The following is a 16056-nucleotide window of genomic DNA, read 5'->3' as shown; positions in this document are numbered from 1 at the left end:
AGCACAAGAGCATCAAGTAAGTCGAGAAGAGGCGGAAGTCTATATCGCTAAACTCGAGGAGATCCAAAGGGATTTCGAAAGCAAGCAGCAGGAGATCTACGATATTACCGAAGATGAGCCAATGGTTATAGACGTCACCGAGGACGAAGAATTCGAGGCAAGGTATCTTGAATTAAAAATTACGCTAAAACGATGGCATAACATACCGGCACAGCAAGCCGATATGAACGCGTCGGCGAGCAACGAAGCGTTGGCGCGAGTGTTGCAGCAGCAAGGCAAGCTTATAAAACAATTGAGTTTACAAAATGACGAAATGCAAGCGTCGGGTAGCAACGGCGATTTGATCGCGAGATTGCTTGAGCAGCAGACAGAGGTTATGCGCCGGGTCGCAGACGCAAGCGGCACGGTCAGACAAGAATCAAAGATTAAACTTCCGGTGATAAAGCTTCCGACATTCAACGGACAAACGAAAGAATGGGAGCGTTATTCAGAAACGTTCCAGTCTATGGTACACTCAAACGAGAGTATTCCAAATATTCAAAAATTTTAGTATTTGGTTACGTCATTAAGCGGCGATGCGGCCAAGGTCATCGAAGCCATTGAGTTAACCGAGGCGAACTACCCAATTGCGTGGGGATTACTGAAGAAACGGTTTGATGATCCAAGAGCAATTAAGAAGAAGCATATCCAGTGCCTATTTACAATGCCGAAGGTAGAAAAGGAATCTGCCACAGCGATTCGAAGCTTGGTAGATTACGTGTTGAAACATTTACGAGTACTAAAATCGATGGACTTGCCAACGAACTCGTGGGATGAGTTGGTGATTCACATGATCGAAGCAAGGTTGGACACGAAGACACTGCGTGCTTGGGAACAAACTGGAAACACAGCGGACGCAAGGCTGACGACATTGACTGACTTTCTGGAAGGAAGATGTCAAGTTTTGGAGAGAATCGAAGCACGAAGCAAGGAAAAGGGCGTTGCATCAAAGAGTGAGCCTAGCAGGCAAAAACAAAGGGCAACTGAAAAATCGACAGCTTTGGCAAACGTGACTGTCGGGAGATGCTATCTATGTCAAGGTAACCATTTAATGTACCGAATGTTGCGAAAAGTTTTTAGATATGACGGTGGAAGAACGACTCGAGGAGGTTCGTCGGCTAAAACTTTGCATAAACTGCTTGCGCAACGATCACTTCGTGAAGACCTGCAGAGTGGGACCGTGTCGTGAATGCTCGAGAAAGCACAACACACTGTGTCATCGCCCGACGACGGACGACAAATCTCGAGGTGAGAAACCAGTCAGCGAGCAGGCCCAGCAGTCCACCAATGACAAGACAAGCAGCAACGTTGTCGCTCATCATACGGCGAAGGCGGCAATGAGGAAACACGTTCTTATGGCTACAGCGGTAGTTGAGGCAGTACATCCAAACGGATCCGTTGTTCCGTTACGAGTCTTGCTTGACAGCGCGAGCGAGGCGCACTTTATTACACAAGCGGCGTGTAACCGATTAGGGGTAAAACGCGATCGAGCTTCAGAAATCGTTACGGGTATAAACAAAATTGAAAATACAGTAAATCAAATTTGCGATGTTGTTATACGTTCGAAGCATTCAAACGTGCGTGCTAATATTCGTTGTCTAATTGTACCAAAAATTACAAAACTGTTGCCGTGTGTCGAGATAGAACAGAACGCGTTAAAATTCCGCAGAATATTAAGCTCGCGGATCAAGACTTTTACAAGAGAGGTACGGTCGATATGTCGGGGCGGAATTCTTTTTCGATTGGCTAGAGCCGGAAAGAATTGATCTCGAAGCTAATTGTCCGATATTACGAAACACGAAACTTGGTTGGGTGATTGCAGGGTCATTTTCGAGTACTAGTATCGCGCTTCCGTCCAGCGATTGCAATGTCATAACCGCGTTGACGTGTTCATTGGAACATAGCGATACTCTCAACAAAAGTTTGCACAAGTTTTGGGAGTTAGAGAATTATCGAGCTGACGCGAGTCAGCCTCAATCGGAGGAGGCACGTGAAAGCGACGAGTTCTTCGAGAGAACAACCACGTGTGAAGAGAGTGGTCGGTTCGTGGTGCGACTTCCTTTTCGCGAAGATCCAAGGATGCTAGGTGAGTCGCGAGACATTGCAAGCAAACGTTTAGCGCAGCTAGAACGACGTTTTTGAGGAAATAAGAAGTTACATGACAGATATGTCGCATTCATGCGCGACTATCTTGAAACAGGACATATGTCACTAGTTATTGAGTCGAGACAAGCATATGAGCGTTCGATAGTCTATTTACCTCATCACGGGGTGATAAAGGAGTCGAGCACGACTATTAAGCTTCGTGTAGTGTTTGACGCATCGAGTAAAACTAGTTCGAACAAATCGCTTAATGATTTGTTACGCGTCAGAACCACGGGGCAGAGCAATCTATTTGATATTGTAATACGATTCCGATTTTATAATGTTGCGTTGACCGGAGAAATTTGGCAGATGTATAGGCAGGTGCTTGTTCATCCGGACGATCGGGATTTTCAGAGAATACTCTGGAGATTTTTGCTAAATGATCCAGTTAGGGATTTTAGACTGAATACCGTCACGTACGGCGAAGCGAGTTCGGCGTATTTAGCTATTAAATGTATTCGAAAATTAGCGGAAGAGACTCAAATAGAATTTCCGATTGCGTCGAAGACGTTGCTCGATCAAATGTATGTGGACGACATCCTAGTAGGTGCTGACAACGTCGACAGTGCAGTGATGTTGCAAGAGCAACTCACAACGATATTACAACGCGGAGGATTCAAGACGCACAAATGGTGCTCCAATCGTGGAGAAGTCTTAGAGAAGGTGCCGTCGCATTGTAGAGAGGATGCATCCAACTCACATATACATGCAAACGAGACTATTAAGACACTTGGACTCGAGTGAAACCCTAATCACGATAGATTTCAATTTTCTGTATGCGGAACGGAAGTGGCTACTACCAAACGTAAAATTCTTTCGGAAATAAGCAAGCTTTTCGACCCGCTTGGTCTCATAGGTCCCATCATTACGACAGCGAAGCTCATCATGTAAGAGACTTGGCGAGTGGAATGCGATTGGGATGAGCCGTTGCCATCGCCAATCACAAACAGGTGGGAAACTTAACCTAACTTTTCGGCAGGAACTGAGTGTAGCTGAAACGATTTATATTCCCAGACGAGTATTTCCGAGTGATACTACGACAAGGATGTAATTACAAGGATTTTATGATGCCTCTGAGAAGGCATACGGAGCGTGCATCTACGTTCAGGCCATTGATAGTAATGGTGTCATCACGTCTACGTTATTGTGTTCCAAGTCTCGGATGGCGCCAATCAAGACGACGTCTATACCTCGTTTGGAATTGTGCAGTGCAATCATGCTCGCACATCTGATCACCAACGTTCAGCGAATTATAAGGATGCCTATTGATGGCATATTTGCATGGACGGTATCCAGAGTAGCATTGTGTTGGATTCAAAGAGATATATCGTGATGGAAACCATTCGTGGCGAATCGGGTGGCGGAGATCACTGAACTGTTGCCAGCTGTACATTGGCGTCACATCAGGGGAGCCGATAACCCTGCTGATGCCATATCTCCAGGTACGACGCTGCGTCAACTCACGGAGTTGGAAGCTTGGTGGTCATGGTTACAAGCAGAACCGTTTTCAACGTGTGAGAATAGTCAAGAGGTCGAAGCATCGCATGAAGTCGCTAGGAAGGTTCAAGTGGAGGAAAAGAGTGGTGCGGCCTGCGCGGTCGTTGTCAGTAAAGCATGTTCGACGATTCAAGATTTAATCAACAAGTTTTCAACGTTAACGCGAATCGAGCGAGTGTTGGCGTATTGTATGCGATATATACGCAATCTTCAGAAGGCTTCTAGCAAGCGAAGTCTTTCCAGATTAACGGTAATGGAAATTCGCGACGCACATTTTGCTTTGGTTCGACACGTGCAAGCGACAGAGTTTGCAGACGAGATTGCAAATATTAAGAGGAACCGCGAACTGAAATCAACAAGTAAAATTCTACAGTTACACCCATTCCTGGATGACCAAGGTGTGCTCAGGGTGGGCGGTCGATTACAATATTCGTCATGGAGTTTTGAGAGGAAACATCTCATGATATTGCCAGCCGGAACGAGATTTACAAAATTATTATTCGAAAGGGAGCATCAAGGTTTTTACATGCTGTCCACTACTGTTATTGTCCTCTATAAGAGAGAAGTAATGGCCCATCAAGGGTCGGGACATGGCCAGAAAGGTTTGTCACGAGTGCATTCGATGCGCTAGAATCAAGCCGCAAGGATTGTCGCAATTAATAGGGCCGTTGCCGCAAGATAGAGTGTGTCCTAGCCGAGCTTTTGCAGTCACTGGCGTAGACTTTGCCGGTCCTATCACCACTCTCGTCAATAAGGGCAGAGGTCGCAAAACCAACAAGTCTTATATTGCGTTGTTTATATGTTTCGCCACGAGGGCCGTTCACTTGGAGGTTGTTAGTGAACTCACGATAGTGGCGTTTCTCGCATCGCTTCGTCGCTTTATCGGCCAAAGAGGGTGTCCACGCATGTTGCACAGTGACAACGCAACAAACTTTATTGTGCTGAGTGAGAACTTAAAGAGATATATCAATTTGTTCGAAATCAAGTCAATGGAACCATCGGAGAAACGCTTTCGAAGGATGGAATTGAATGGAAATTCATACCTTACATTCGCCTCACATGGGTGGATTGTGGGAAGCTGGCATAAGGTCCTACAAGTACCATTGAAGAAGAGTATTGGGAAACGCACTATTTACATTTGAGGAATTACCTACAGTCCACATACAAGTCGAATCTTGTCTCAATTCAAGACCATTGTCGCCATTGACTACTGATCCAGATGTGCCTGCAGCCTCTGACTCCAGCACACCTTCTGGTTGGGGAACCAATGACTAACATACCTGAAGCGAACGTGACAGACATTCAAATGAATCGCCTAGACCGTTGGCAGCTCATACAGCAAGTGTTTCAAGACTTTTAGAAACGGTGGGCGGCCGAATATGTCAGCAGTCTACAAAGTCGAATGAAATGGACAAGAGAACAATCTAATCTTCGAATCGGCGATTTCGTGATTTTGCGTGAAGAAAATCTCCCGCCTTGGAAGTGGAAGTTAGATCGAGTCATAGAGTTACACCCAGGAAACAACGGGTTAGTCCGAGTTGTCTCTGTACTAACTGAGAACGGTCAGCTTAAGCGAGCAATTACCAAGCTGTGCAAGCACCCGGCGAAGTTAAGCGAGGAAGGAGAAATTAGCATTCCTAATTTGGCGGGCGGAATGTTGGAGCCTAGCGTTTAAATAACGCGCGATTTCATATCTCGCGCGGGGGTTCGAAATCGTCGATCCTATCGGCGTGGTTAGCGAGCGAGCGCCGTTTGTACCATTTTATATTATGTAGTGTGTGTGTGTAACAAGCGAAACGAAGCGCAGATTATTATAAAAAATATAGCATTTAATTCAAATAGAACGAGTCTTTTTTCAAAATAAACAACCCCACCATATGATTTTAGCACAGACTTGAACCATTTTTATCAACCGCTCTCAGGCCGCACAGGCCGCTCTCTAGAATATATATATATATATATATATATATATATATATATATACGAGTGTGTTCAAAAAGTATCGCGAATTTTGAATTTTCGCGGGTTACGTATATTCGAATTTCGATCTTTTTGTGGCGTTATGTTGGTACTCATGTCTCTCACTTATGCCGACAAGCTCGGCCATTTTGAATGTTCACTTAATTGTTGACAGCTGCTTTGCTTGCACGTGTTTTGGATCGTCTTCGATTTTTACCTATTCAAAAAAATGGATCAAAGAACCTGTATCAAATTTTGTGTGAAAAACGAAATTAAGTGCGCGGATGCATTCCGAATGTTGACTGTGGCATACGGAGAAGCTACCTTGGACCGAAGCAACGTTTATCGGTGGTACAAAATGTTCTCAGAAGGCCGAGAAGATGTGAACGACGAAGAGCGTGCCGGACGCCCGAGCACTTCAACAACAGACGAAAAAATTAATGAAGTGGAGAAAATGGTATTGGCCAATCGTCGAATCACCGTTAGAGAAGTTGCTGAGGACCTAAACATATCGATTGGCTCGTGCCATTCGATTTTTATCAATGATTTGGGCATGAGACGGGTCGCCGCGAAATTCGTACCAAAATTGCTCAATTGCGACCAAAAACAGCATCGCATGAACATTGCTAATGAGATGTTGGACTCTGTCCGCGACGACCCAAATTTGCTCCAGAGGGTCATAACTGGTGACGAATCGTGGGTTTATGGTTATGACGTGGAAACCAAAGCTCAATCATCTCAATGGAAGCTGCCGCACGAACCAAGACCGAAAAAAGCGCGCCAAGTTCGGTCGAATGTGAAAGTTTTGCTGACAGTTTTCTTCGATTGCAGGGGCGTGGTGCATCATGAGTTCTTGCCACAGGGTAGAACGGTCAATAAGGAATATTACCTGCAAGTTATGCGCAATTTGCGCGAAGCAATCCGCCAGAAACGCCCGGATTTGTGGAAGAACAAAAATTGGCTTTTGCACCACGATAACGCCCCTGCTCACACATCGTTGCTTGTGCGCGACTTTTTGGCCAAAAACAACACACTAATGATGCCGCAGCCACCGTATTCCCCAGATCTGGCCCCCTGTGACTTTTTCTTGTTCCCTAAACTGAAGAGGCCCATGAAAGGACGACGTTACGCTACGCTTGACGAGATAAAGACGGCATTGAAGGAGGAGCTGAACAAGATAAAAAAAAATGATTTTTTGAAGTGCTTCGAAGATTGGAAAAACCGTTGGCACAAGTGTATAATATCTCATGGGGATTACTTTGAAGGGGACAAAATAGATATTCATGAATAAATAAATAATTTTTGAAAAAACACAAAATTCGCGATACTTTTTGAACACACCTCGTATATATATATATATATATATATATATAATATTGTGACGTGGCAGTTTTATCTGCCTCGCCACTTCGTCCTCCGCCTAAGCGTAGCGCGAGGAGGCGCGTACGACCGGGCCGGGCACTCAACGAGAGAGCGAAATCTCCGGCGGGACTGCGTTGCGTGTTATTTTATTTATTCATTCGCGGCTTCTTGCATGTAACCGCGGGCACCTTGACAAACGCCGCCGAAGGACCAGCAGCGGCGAGGGAGACGGACCGCGACAGGAAAGGGAGAGGGCGATCGTCCAGGGCCGGCGCACAGGAAAACGCCGACGGAGAGGAGGATGAGACCAGACGTGGCGACAGATAAGCACCACGCAAAGGAGGCTCGCGAGTGGCACAGCTGATGGACAGGCTGGGGCGGACGAACGGCCAGGACCAGGGCCGTCGAATGCCGGCTGTCCATCGAGGAGGGTAGCGGCGAAGAGTCGCCGCTGGAGAAATTCTGCTGCTGTCGTCCGCGAGGATGGCAAGAACGACGAGGATGTCGGATGCCGACGGGGACCGCACGACACCTGCGGAGACCCGACACTACGCTGCCGTGACGTCACGGCTAGATAAGGGCGGCCGCTGATAGGCCGCGCCGCTAGGCGCAAGGATATCGCGCACCCTGTGGGAGGGGTAGCGCTCATCGATCGCGCATCGAACGCGATCCTCTCGGCTTTTGCGTGCGACCCGGCGTTCGGCGTACAAGTCACGTTAAAGAGCGAGCGAGTGCGAGCTATCGGTCTGTGTTATCGTCGGTGGCTATCGGAAGAACCGATATCGGCGAGTGTCCGGCCTGGCAAGCGCGTCCACTAGAGGATCCCAAAGGACCTGAGGGACCAGGAGGAGGACCGGAGTCGGCGTCGAAGTGACCCTCTAACAATCGTGTAAAGCCACGGGCTGTCGGTGTCGACCGACTCGCGCTCTGAGGTGGAGCCATTAGGTTCGTGTGCGAGTGCGTCCGCCGCGTGGCGATTGAACGCACCTTGTTTCTTAGGGTTTGGCTGGCTCTCCACCTCAAGCCCGAGACCTCGTCGAGGCACCCAGCTGTCGGCTGCCGCGTGTGCTTGAGCCGTCCCGCCGTAGAAGCTCGCGGACGACCGGCTTCCCGGGAAGCAGCAAAGCCCTCTCGCACGTGCGTGAGTCGTGTTACGGCCGTGATCACACGGCCGCCCGAGATATCGGTGACTTGGTTAGGTATCGCGCGTGTTCTATTAATTTTGTAGTGCGGTTCCAGCGACTGCGTTGTCGTCGACGCGAATCTTTTACTGTACGCACTTGTGTCTCAGAATTACGTGGCTCGCCTTAGCGGAGGCTCTACGTTCGCGTTCTTGCCGCGCCGTCAGAGCGCGCGTGATTGGCTGCCGCGCTTCGCGCGGGACCAGTCGTCGTGATCGGCGCGTGTAGCGTAATTATGGTCTGAGTTGAAATAATTCCCGCGTCCGACTTATTAATTTCTTTTTGTCAATGCCTTATATCTCTTTGTCTTTCTTTCTTACGCTAACCGCTATTCTTTTTTGTTCTTATTTTATTGCAAGCCGTCTCTATTATGCACTGCAATACATGTGTTCTCTATCTGTTATATCGGCCTGACTTTACTTAATTTCTCGCCTACCCGTCGTCTCCCGTAAGAGAGCCGCTTCGTCCCTGTCTCCGCTACCCCGCCACTCTACCGGTTAGAGGAGCTGGCTGGCCGCGTGCGAGCGACGATTTCGCGTTTCGGTATGACGCATTCTCGCGTGTTATGAATCCGTGTTTAGAGTTGAAAAGTGAACCCGGAGACGCGACCGGTATTATCGCGTCTGGCGCCCAATCTCGTGATTTGGTGCGAGCATTTGGTGTTTCTCAGTTAGTTTGTCGCTCCCGCGCGTGTTTCGCGAGTCATTCCATTGTTTGATCGCGTATTTCGCCGTTGCTCTCCGTCGTCAGGAAAAGTACGTGACAATATATATATGTATATGTGCGTGCGTGCGTGCGTGCGTGCGTGCGTACATGTATTATATATATACTACTGTGTCCAAAAAGTAAGGTGACATTGCATTTATTTCGAAAATTTTTTATTTATTCTTGCAAATCAATTTCGTCTCCTTCAAAGTAATCCCCCCCTGATATAATACACTTATTCCAACGGATTTTCCAATCTTCGAAACAGTTGTAATAATCGATTTCAGGAATGGCCTTTAGCTCCTTCTTCGCAGCGGCTTGAATCTTTTCTATCGACTTGCTTGAGTTTGCTGAATAGCCAGAAGTCGCATGGAGCCAAATCAGGTGAATACGGTGGTTGTGGAACGATATTAGTCGAGTTTTTGGTTAAAAAATCACCGTTTCGAATCGATAGAAGAGATTCAAGCCGCTGCGAAGAAGGAGCTAAAGGCCATTCCTAAAATCGATTATTACAACTGTTTCGAAGATTGGAAAATCCGTTGGAATAAGTGTATTATATCAGAGGGGGGGGATTACTTTGAAGGGGACGAAATTGATTTGCAAGAATAAATAAAGAATTTTCGAAATAAATGCAATGTCACCTTACTTTTTGGACACAGTAGTATATATATATGTACATATATGTACACCTTACACACACATGCACGCGCGCATATAATTGTGTGAATATATTCATGTATATTTGGTTTTGAAGAAGCATGGTACAATCATTTCAAACGTCTCTGGACTGAAAAATACTGGACTTATAAAGTTGTGTCCATTGGGACTTTTGTTCGGGACGACAAGAACAACAACATATTTCAATTGCAGTCAATTTAACAGAGGGCCATTTTCCATAAGGATTGTGCGTGGTCTTTTAACATTTCCAAATAAATAGATTTGATGCTGTCTGTTAAGTTAGCACCCCTACCACAAAAAGTCGAAACGCCACCTATGCCAAAATTAAGTGCTTTTTATGTGTTAATTATGTATCCTATTTGAAATTTTTGTGCTCGTGCGGTTTAGCAGGACAATGAGATTGAAGGTGGGGGTGTCAGCTTAACGTGCGTGCGTGCGTGCGTGCGTGCATGTGTGTGTGTGTGTGTGTGTGTGTGTGTGTGTGTGGGTGGGTGGTGGGTGTGAGTGAAGAGTACGTAAGTGAATGATTGAGTGAAAGATTAAACAATTGAATACGCGCGCGTGTGTGTGTGTGTGTGTGTGTGTGTTTACATGCTCGCGAGCGCCTTTCTTTCTAGTCCTTTATGTTACGTTCTAGTACAATATTACATATACAATAATGCAGTTCACGCTATAATTGCGCGACTAATACTTGAAGGATTTGATGTTTTATTTAGTATCTAGAGTGTATTTGGATGTTATATAGTATACGTGCATGTATTATAATAAGTTAGAATATTTAAAATTGTGGTTACTTCAAAAATGTTCTGTATATCAAAAATTTGAATTGAGAAAATATTAATGTTATAATTTGTTAAAACATGAATGTTATAGGGTGAAGAAGTTTAACAACATTAATATAAAAATATTTATATGAAGTTTAGAATTTATCGAATAGAGATACAATATAGCAGTCCACGGATATACACTAATTATAATTATCTTATGTCAATAGAGTCAAAACAAAGAGAAAAAGGAACATTATATCCAAGGAGAAGTTCATACATTTAATTATTATAATTGATTATCTTCACGAAACTGATGCATTATTAGGCCGTCGGATGAGTCTCAATCTATTCGGGAAACAGAAGATAAATATAAATTAAAAAATATGTATCGTTGGTAAGCCGATAATATGAGCGTCGTTTGTAGAAGAAAAATGGCGTAGTCTCATAATTCGATGGGAAATTTCGACATTCTCTATCTCTATCTATCTCGTCTTCTTTCTCTCTCTTTGATCGGCAACTTGCGCGAGAAGTCTGTGTGAATCGATGAAACGAACGAATAAGAAGAAAAGCCGTATCTTTCTTCTCTCCTTCTCTCATCGCCCGAGTGGCACTATATCGTTGAACGTAGGATAAGTAAAAAACCAGAGCCTGTGCTCTTGGTCACTCTCTCTCTTTTTTTTTGTCCGAAAGACAGCAATTCATGCCCGAATGGCTGCATGCGTTTGCACGTGCAACTCTAACGAAAGCCTTTACTATCTCTCACTCACTCCACCCGAACGGCAATGTGTTTTCTCTCATTCATTCCGCCCGAATGGCAATGTAAGTTTAAAAGGTATACTGAAAGCTCACGGTTTCTCTTACTATGTCCAAAATGGCTTAATTCATAAATACAACTGAACCGTATTACTCGAGAAGGAGGGAAACGAAACCAAAACAACAACGTCCGCTCGTCGCCCGGCAACCAAAAAACTCGCGCTTGCCAACTTTATCTCTTCTGGTAGCGACATCGTCATGCAGGTCTATTACTCGATCAACCGCACGCACGAAACATGCCACGCGGGAAGTTTAAACATACCGCCCGCCTTCGTTAACGAACAGATTAGAGAGTTTCATGAATAACAGGGAGTGGGTAAATCTTAGTAATAGGACGTTTCAGTACTGGCAATTGAGTACGCACTGTTACGACTCGAATTAGACCATCTTTACCAGGATGAACCTGAGTGATACGCCCGAAAGGCCATTTTGAGGGGGGGTATCTTTCGTCAACCACTAAGACCTGAGTACCTTCTTTCAGAGATGGAGTGGGTTTATTCCATTTGTATCTTGCATAATACTTTTGCAGACACTCTTTGGACCATCTTGTCCAAAAGCTCTCCAACATTTGACGAATTAACTGCCATCTTGATAGGTGAGAGATCTTGATAGTCTCAACAGAGTGTTCTGGAATCACAGTGGGGGCACAACCCATTAACAGGTGTCCAGGTGTGAGTGAACTAAGATCTTCAGGATCATCATTTAGAGTTGACAACGGCCTTGAATTGAGTGCTGCTTCTATCTGGGTCAAGAAGGTAGTAAACTCTTCATAGGTAAGTAGTACGCTTCCCACTACTCTCATTAGATGGTATTTTACGGATTTGACGCCTCCCATTTACCACCAAAATGCGGAGCGGCCGGAGGGTTAAACTTCCACTCAGTTCCGTCGTTAGCCAACAATATGGCTAATTTTTCTGATTCTTGGGTCGAGTACGTGAATAAGCGTTGCAATTCGGAATCGGCATCTTTGAGAGTGGTACCACAATCGCTTGATAGCGTCGCACAAATCCCTCGCCGTGCTGTAAACTTTTTATAGGCTGCAATAAATGTATCTGCTGTATAATCTGTCACGAGTTCCAAGTGAACCGCTGACGAAGAGTAACAGACAAAAAGAGCAATGTAAGCTTTATAAGTCCTTGCGTTTTTTCCTTTCCAAGTCTTTATCGTAAAAGGGCCAGCGTAATCAATCCCTGTATGCGTGAAGGGTCGAGAAGGAGTCACTCTTTCTGTTGGAAGCTGTCCCATTAGCTGTTGAGCTCTTTTCTGTCGATACCGTGAGCATCTGATACACTTCAAGATAAACGACTTCACTGGGACTCTGCCTCCAATTATTCAATAATGGTTTCTTATGTAAGACAATGTGAGTTGTGTGCCGCCGTGTAGCGTTTTTTCGTGGGCATCTGCTATTATTAAATTAGTCAATGGCGACTCTTTTGGAAGAATCAACGAATATTGTTCTGAGAAAGGAAGGAGAGAATTTTGTAAACGCCCTCCTACTCGTAGAAGACCACGACTGTCAAGGAATGGGTTAAGTTGTAAGAAAACACTATCTTTTGATAACAATTTGTCATTAGCAAAACTTTTGATTTCTGATTGAAAGTAAAAACGCTGAATGATCTGGATCCAAAAGAGTTTGGACTCTTCTAACTCTTTCGTAGTAATAGTGGGTGAATCACTTACACTCAAAATTTTCTTGAAGTGAGAGACAGCTCGTTGACATAGTGCAGTGATGCGTAAAAGTTTTGTCAGATTAGAAAATCTAAATAATAGATCCCACAATTCTAAACGTCTTCTGACTGTGTTTGATTTGACGGGCCTTTCTTCAAGAATCTCTCTATGTTTCGTTGAAGATGTCATAACTGGCCATTCTGTCGGTTCTTGTAATAACCAATGCGACCCGTCCACCATATGGGCAGCTCTGAGAGTTGAGTAGGAGTTAGTCCCCTGATCGCCAAATCAGCAGGATTTTCCGTACCCGGCACAAATCTCCAACTTGCTTGAGGAAGAATATCCTGAATAAAATAAACGCGGTTCTAGACAAAGTCTTTCTAACGAGAAGGATGGTTAGATATCCAGGTATAAGTAATGGATGAATCAGTCCACAGATAAATAGGTACATTATTGAATGCGAAAACATTGAGGAAATGTGATACAAGTTTAGTTAAGAGGCAAGCTCCTGACAATTCCAATCGAGGAATGGTGAGTTTCTTCAATGGAGCTATCTTTGTTTTTGAAGCTAAGAGTGCGGTTTGAACATCTCTTTGTGTATTAACAGTTCTAATATACACAACGGCAGCAATTGCCTGATGAGATGCATCACAGAAGCCGTGAACTTCAGTCGAGTAACTCGAGTGATAATGCACCCAACGAAGGAACGAAAGATGATGTAAGTCATCTAGACTTTCTGTAAAATTCAACCATCGTCTTCTTACGGGATCAGGTAACGGATCATCCCATCCCAATTTTAATGTCCGCAACTCTTGGATAAGAATTTTTGCGGTAATAATGATGGGAGATAGGAAACCTAGTGGGTCAACTTTAATAACTTTCAAACAACTTGGCAATATTAGACAGTATTGTTCTTTTAGTGATGGATGCAGGTTTAGGTATATTTACAGAGAATTGAAAAGAGTCCATAGCTGGTTGCCAGCACAACCCGAGAGTGTAAACAGTAAAGTCACTGTTAATGTTAATCGTTGTGGCTTTAATTCGATTATCCTCAGGAATACAATCAATCACGGATGAGTGGTTGCTTATCCATTTTTGTAGCTTAAAGCCGCCCGCCATGCACAGCCCTATTAATTGCTTAGTAATTTCTCTTGCTCTTGTTCGATTGTATCTGCTCCACCAAATATATCGTCCACATATCTTCCTTTTTCCAAGACTGGAACCGCTAGAGGATATTTTTTTCCTTCGTCTCGTATCAGTTGAAGGAAGACTCGTAACGAGAGGTAAGGTGCACAAGCGAGCCCGTAGGTCACCGTGGTTAATTCATATGTGCGCATCTTATCATCCTTCCACAGTATTCGCTGGAATGGCCAATGTTCGGAGTGAACTTTTATTTGCCGGAACATTTTCTCAACGTCAGTAGAAAAGACGTAATGAAATAATCGAAACCAAATCAAGACGTCAAACAAGTCGTTTTGTAATTTTAAACCCGTGTGAAGTATGTCATTTAATGAATATCCTGTTGTTGTGGGACTGGATTCATTAAACACGACTCGTAATTTTGTCGTGAGACTTTGTTCTTTCCAGACTCCATGATGTGGAAGATAGTAGGTATATAGAGATAATGCTAGATCCTCATCCACGAGTTGCATGTGTTGAAGTTTCTCATATTCAGAGATAAAGGCAGAGTAAGCTTGAGAATACTCCTTGTTTTGATTTAATCGATATATCATCTTTGCGAGTAGTTTTGAAGCTTTTGGATGAGAATCTCCAAGAAGATCCACGGACTTTTTGAAGGGAAGTTTAACTATGTAACGGCCTTGTTCATCTCTCAAGTGTGTAGTAATAAAATAATCCTCACATTTTTGTTCCTCTGACGAAAGATGCGGTTTTGTATTTAACGGAATTTCCTTCAATGTCCAGAATTTGCGTAGAAGATCATAGAGATCTATATCGTGAGACATGATATCCATGTACAATAGATGGAATGTTCATTACTTCTGTTGGTCCAGAAACAATTCAGCCCAAGTGAGTTTGTTGTGCAATAGGAGAATCCTCGGAACCTTTGACAACGCCATTTAAAAGGATGCGCCCATAAACATTAGCTCCAAGTATTATGTCAATGGGTCCTTGGCAATAGTATTCAGGATCAGCCATCTTGAGCTTGTGCAAGTGGGTCCAAGAGCTTGGGTCCACGTCCTCGGACGGAATACATGTCGTAAGCTTTGATAGGATATGAGCGTACACTACTCGACTGAAAGCAGATTCAAAGTGCGGTGACAATGTAAATGTGAGACCTTTAGTACTTGTTGATTTTTGAGCACCAAATCCTATAAGAGAGACTTTGGATGATAAACGTGTTAAATGTAGTCGTTGAGCCAAACGTTCTGTAATCAGGGAGACTTCGGATCCTGGATCTATGAGTGCCCGTACTTTAGCGTTCCTTGCACTTAAGCCAGAGACGTTAACAAAAGCTGTTGCTAGTAAAACATTTGACTTGTTAGTTTTATCAACAGAAGAATGCACTACTTGCGTACGTGCGAGATTTCTCGAAGGCTTTCAAAGATAGCAAACGAGAGACTAACAATTCATTAAACTGAGCCCAAGTGGGAATCTCCTTTGACGAGCCCAAATGTTGTTCCCACGTTTTCACGGACTTCGAATCAATGCGTTGCAATATGATGAAAATCAAAAAATCATCCCAAAAGGCTACTGGGCGATTTAAATTTTCTAAAGTTCTATAAATTTGCATGAAACTTATATACAATTTTTCCAGCTCAACGGATGATTCCCTTGTCATACGTTTAAGAGACAACAACGATTGTAATGCTGCGTAAACCAATAAGCGTTTATTCTCATAAAATTCGTTTAATGATTCCCAAGCTGGAAGTGGAGAATGATGCAACCTGTGAAGATGACGTACTTGAAGCGTTTCCCTGATCACTTTGAATTAATGAATTCAAACGTTCAACCACGCTCACATAGCGTTCATGTGTTGAAGTGTAAAGATCGATTGAAAAATATAAATGAGTTCTAATAGAAAGCTTGTCTTCGTTACTTAACTCTTGAATAGATATCAAAATGGCCTTATGTTCTAGACAGAAGCGCTCCCAATCACTTAATGTTGACAACTTAATGTTGACAAGCGTGCATACACTCTCTGTGGTGTGACATTGTATAATCCATTTTACACAAAATTGTCATATGAGTGTGTTATCAAATCTGAAAGTGAAAATTGTTGC

General features: G+C 44.0%; 2 protein-coding genes across 2 annotated transcripts; both read right to left on the bottom strand.

Moving 5' to 3' along the window:
* Positions 1–12999: 12999 nt before the first annotated feature.
* LOC105196573 lies at positions 13000–13933 on the bottom strand. Its single transcript, XM_011162586.1, has 3 exons — positions 13693–13933; positions 13264–13625; positions 13000–13158 (listed from the first exon to the last, which is right to left on the bottom strand). Exons 1-3 carry the CDS (start codon positions 13931–13933, stop codon positions 13000–13002), a joined length of 762 nt encoding a protein of 253 aa, XP_011160888.1.
* Positions 13934–13944: 11 nt separating this feature from the next.
* LOC105196572 lies at positions 13945–14778 on the bottom strand. The gene has a single exon (XM_011162585.1). It carries the CDS (start codon positions 14776–14778, stop codon positions 13945–13947), a length of 834 nt encoding a protein of 277 aa, XP_011160887.1.
* Between the last annotated feature and the right edge of the window lie 1278 nt (positions 14779–16056).

The sequence above is a fragment of the Solenopsis invicta genome, chromosome 13 (genome assembly GCF_016802725.1).
Source record: "Solenopsis invicta isolate M01_SB chromosome 13, UNIL_Sinv_3.0, whole genome shotgun sequence".
In the NCBI taxonomy this organism is placed as follows: Eukaryota; Metazoa; Arthropoda; class Insecta; order Hymenoptera; family Formicidae; genus Solenopsis; species Solenopsis invicta.
Note: the sequence above shows the minus strand (reverse complement) of the source record. Positions and strands in the feature narration are given on the sequence as shown.

Coding starts and splice junctions, on each gene's coding strand:
- LOC105196573 (XM_011162586.1), bottom strand. CDS start 13,933: ATGGCGGGCGGCTTTAAGCTACAAAAATGGATAAGCAACCACTCATCC. Junction 13,626..13,692: donor TATTGCCAAGTTGTTTGAAA/GTTATTAAAGTT, acceptor TTCTTATCCAAG/AGTTGCGGACATTAAAATTG. Junction 13,159..13,263: donor ATGTTTTCGCATTCAATAAT/GTACCTATTTAT, acceptor TATTTTATTCAG/GATATTCTTCCTCAAGCAAG.
- LOC105196572 (XM_011162585.1), bottom strand. CDS start 14,778: ATGTCTCACGATATAGATCTCTATGATCTTCTACGCAAATTCTGGACA.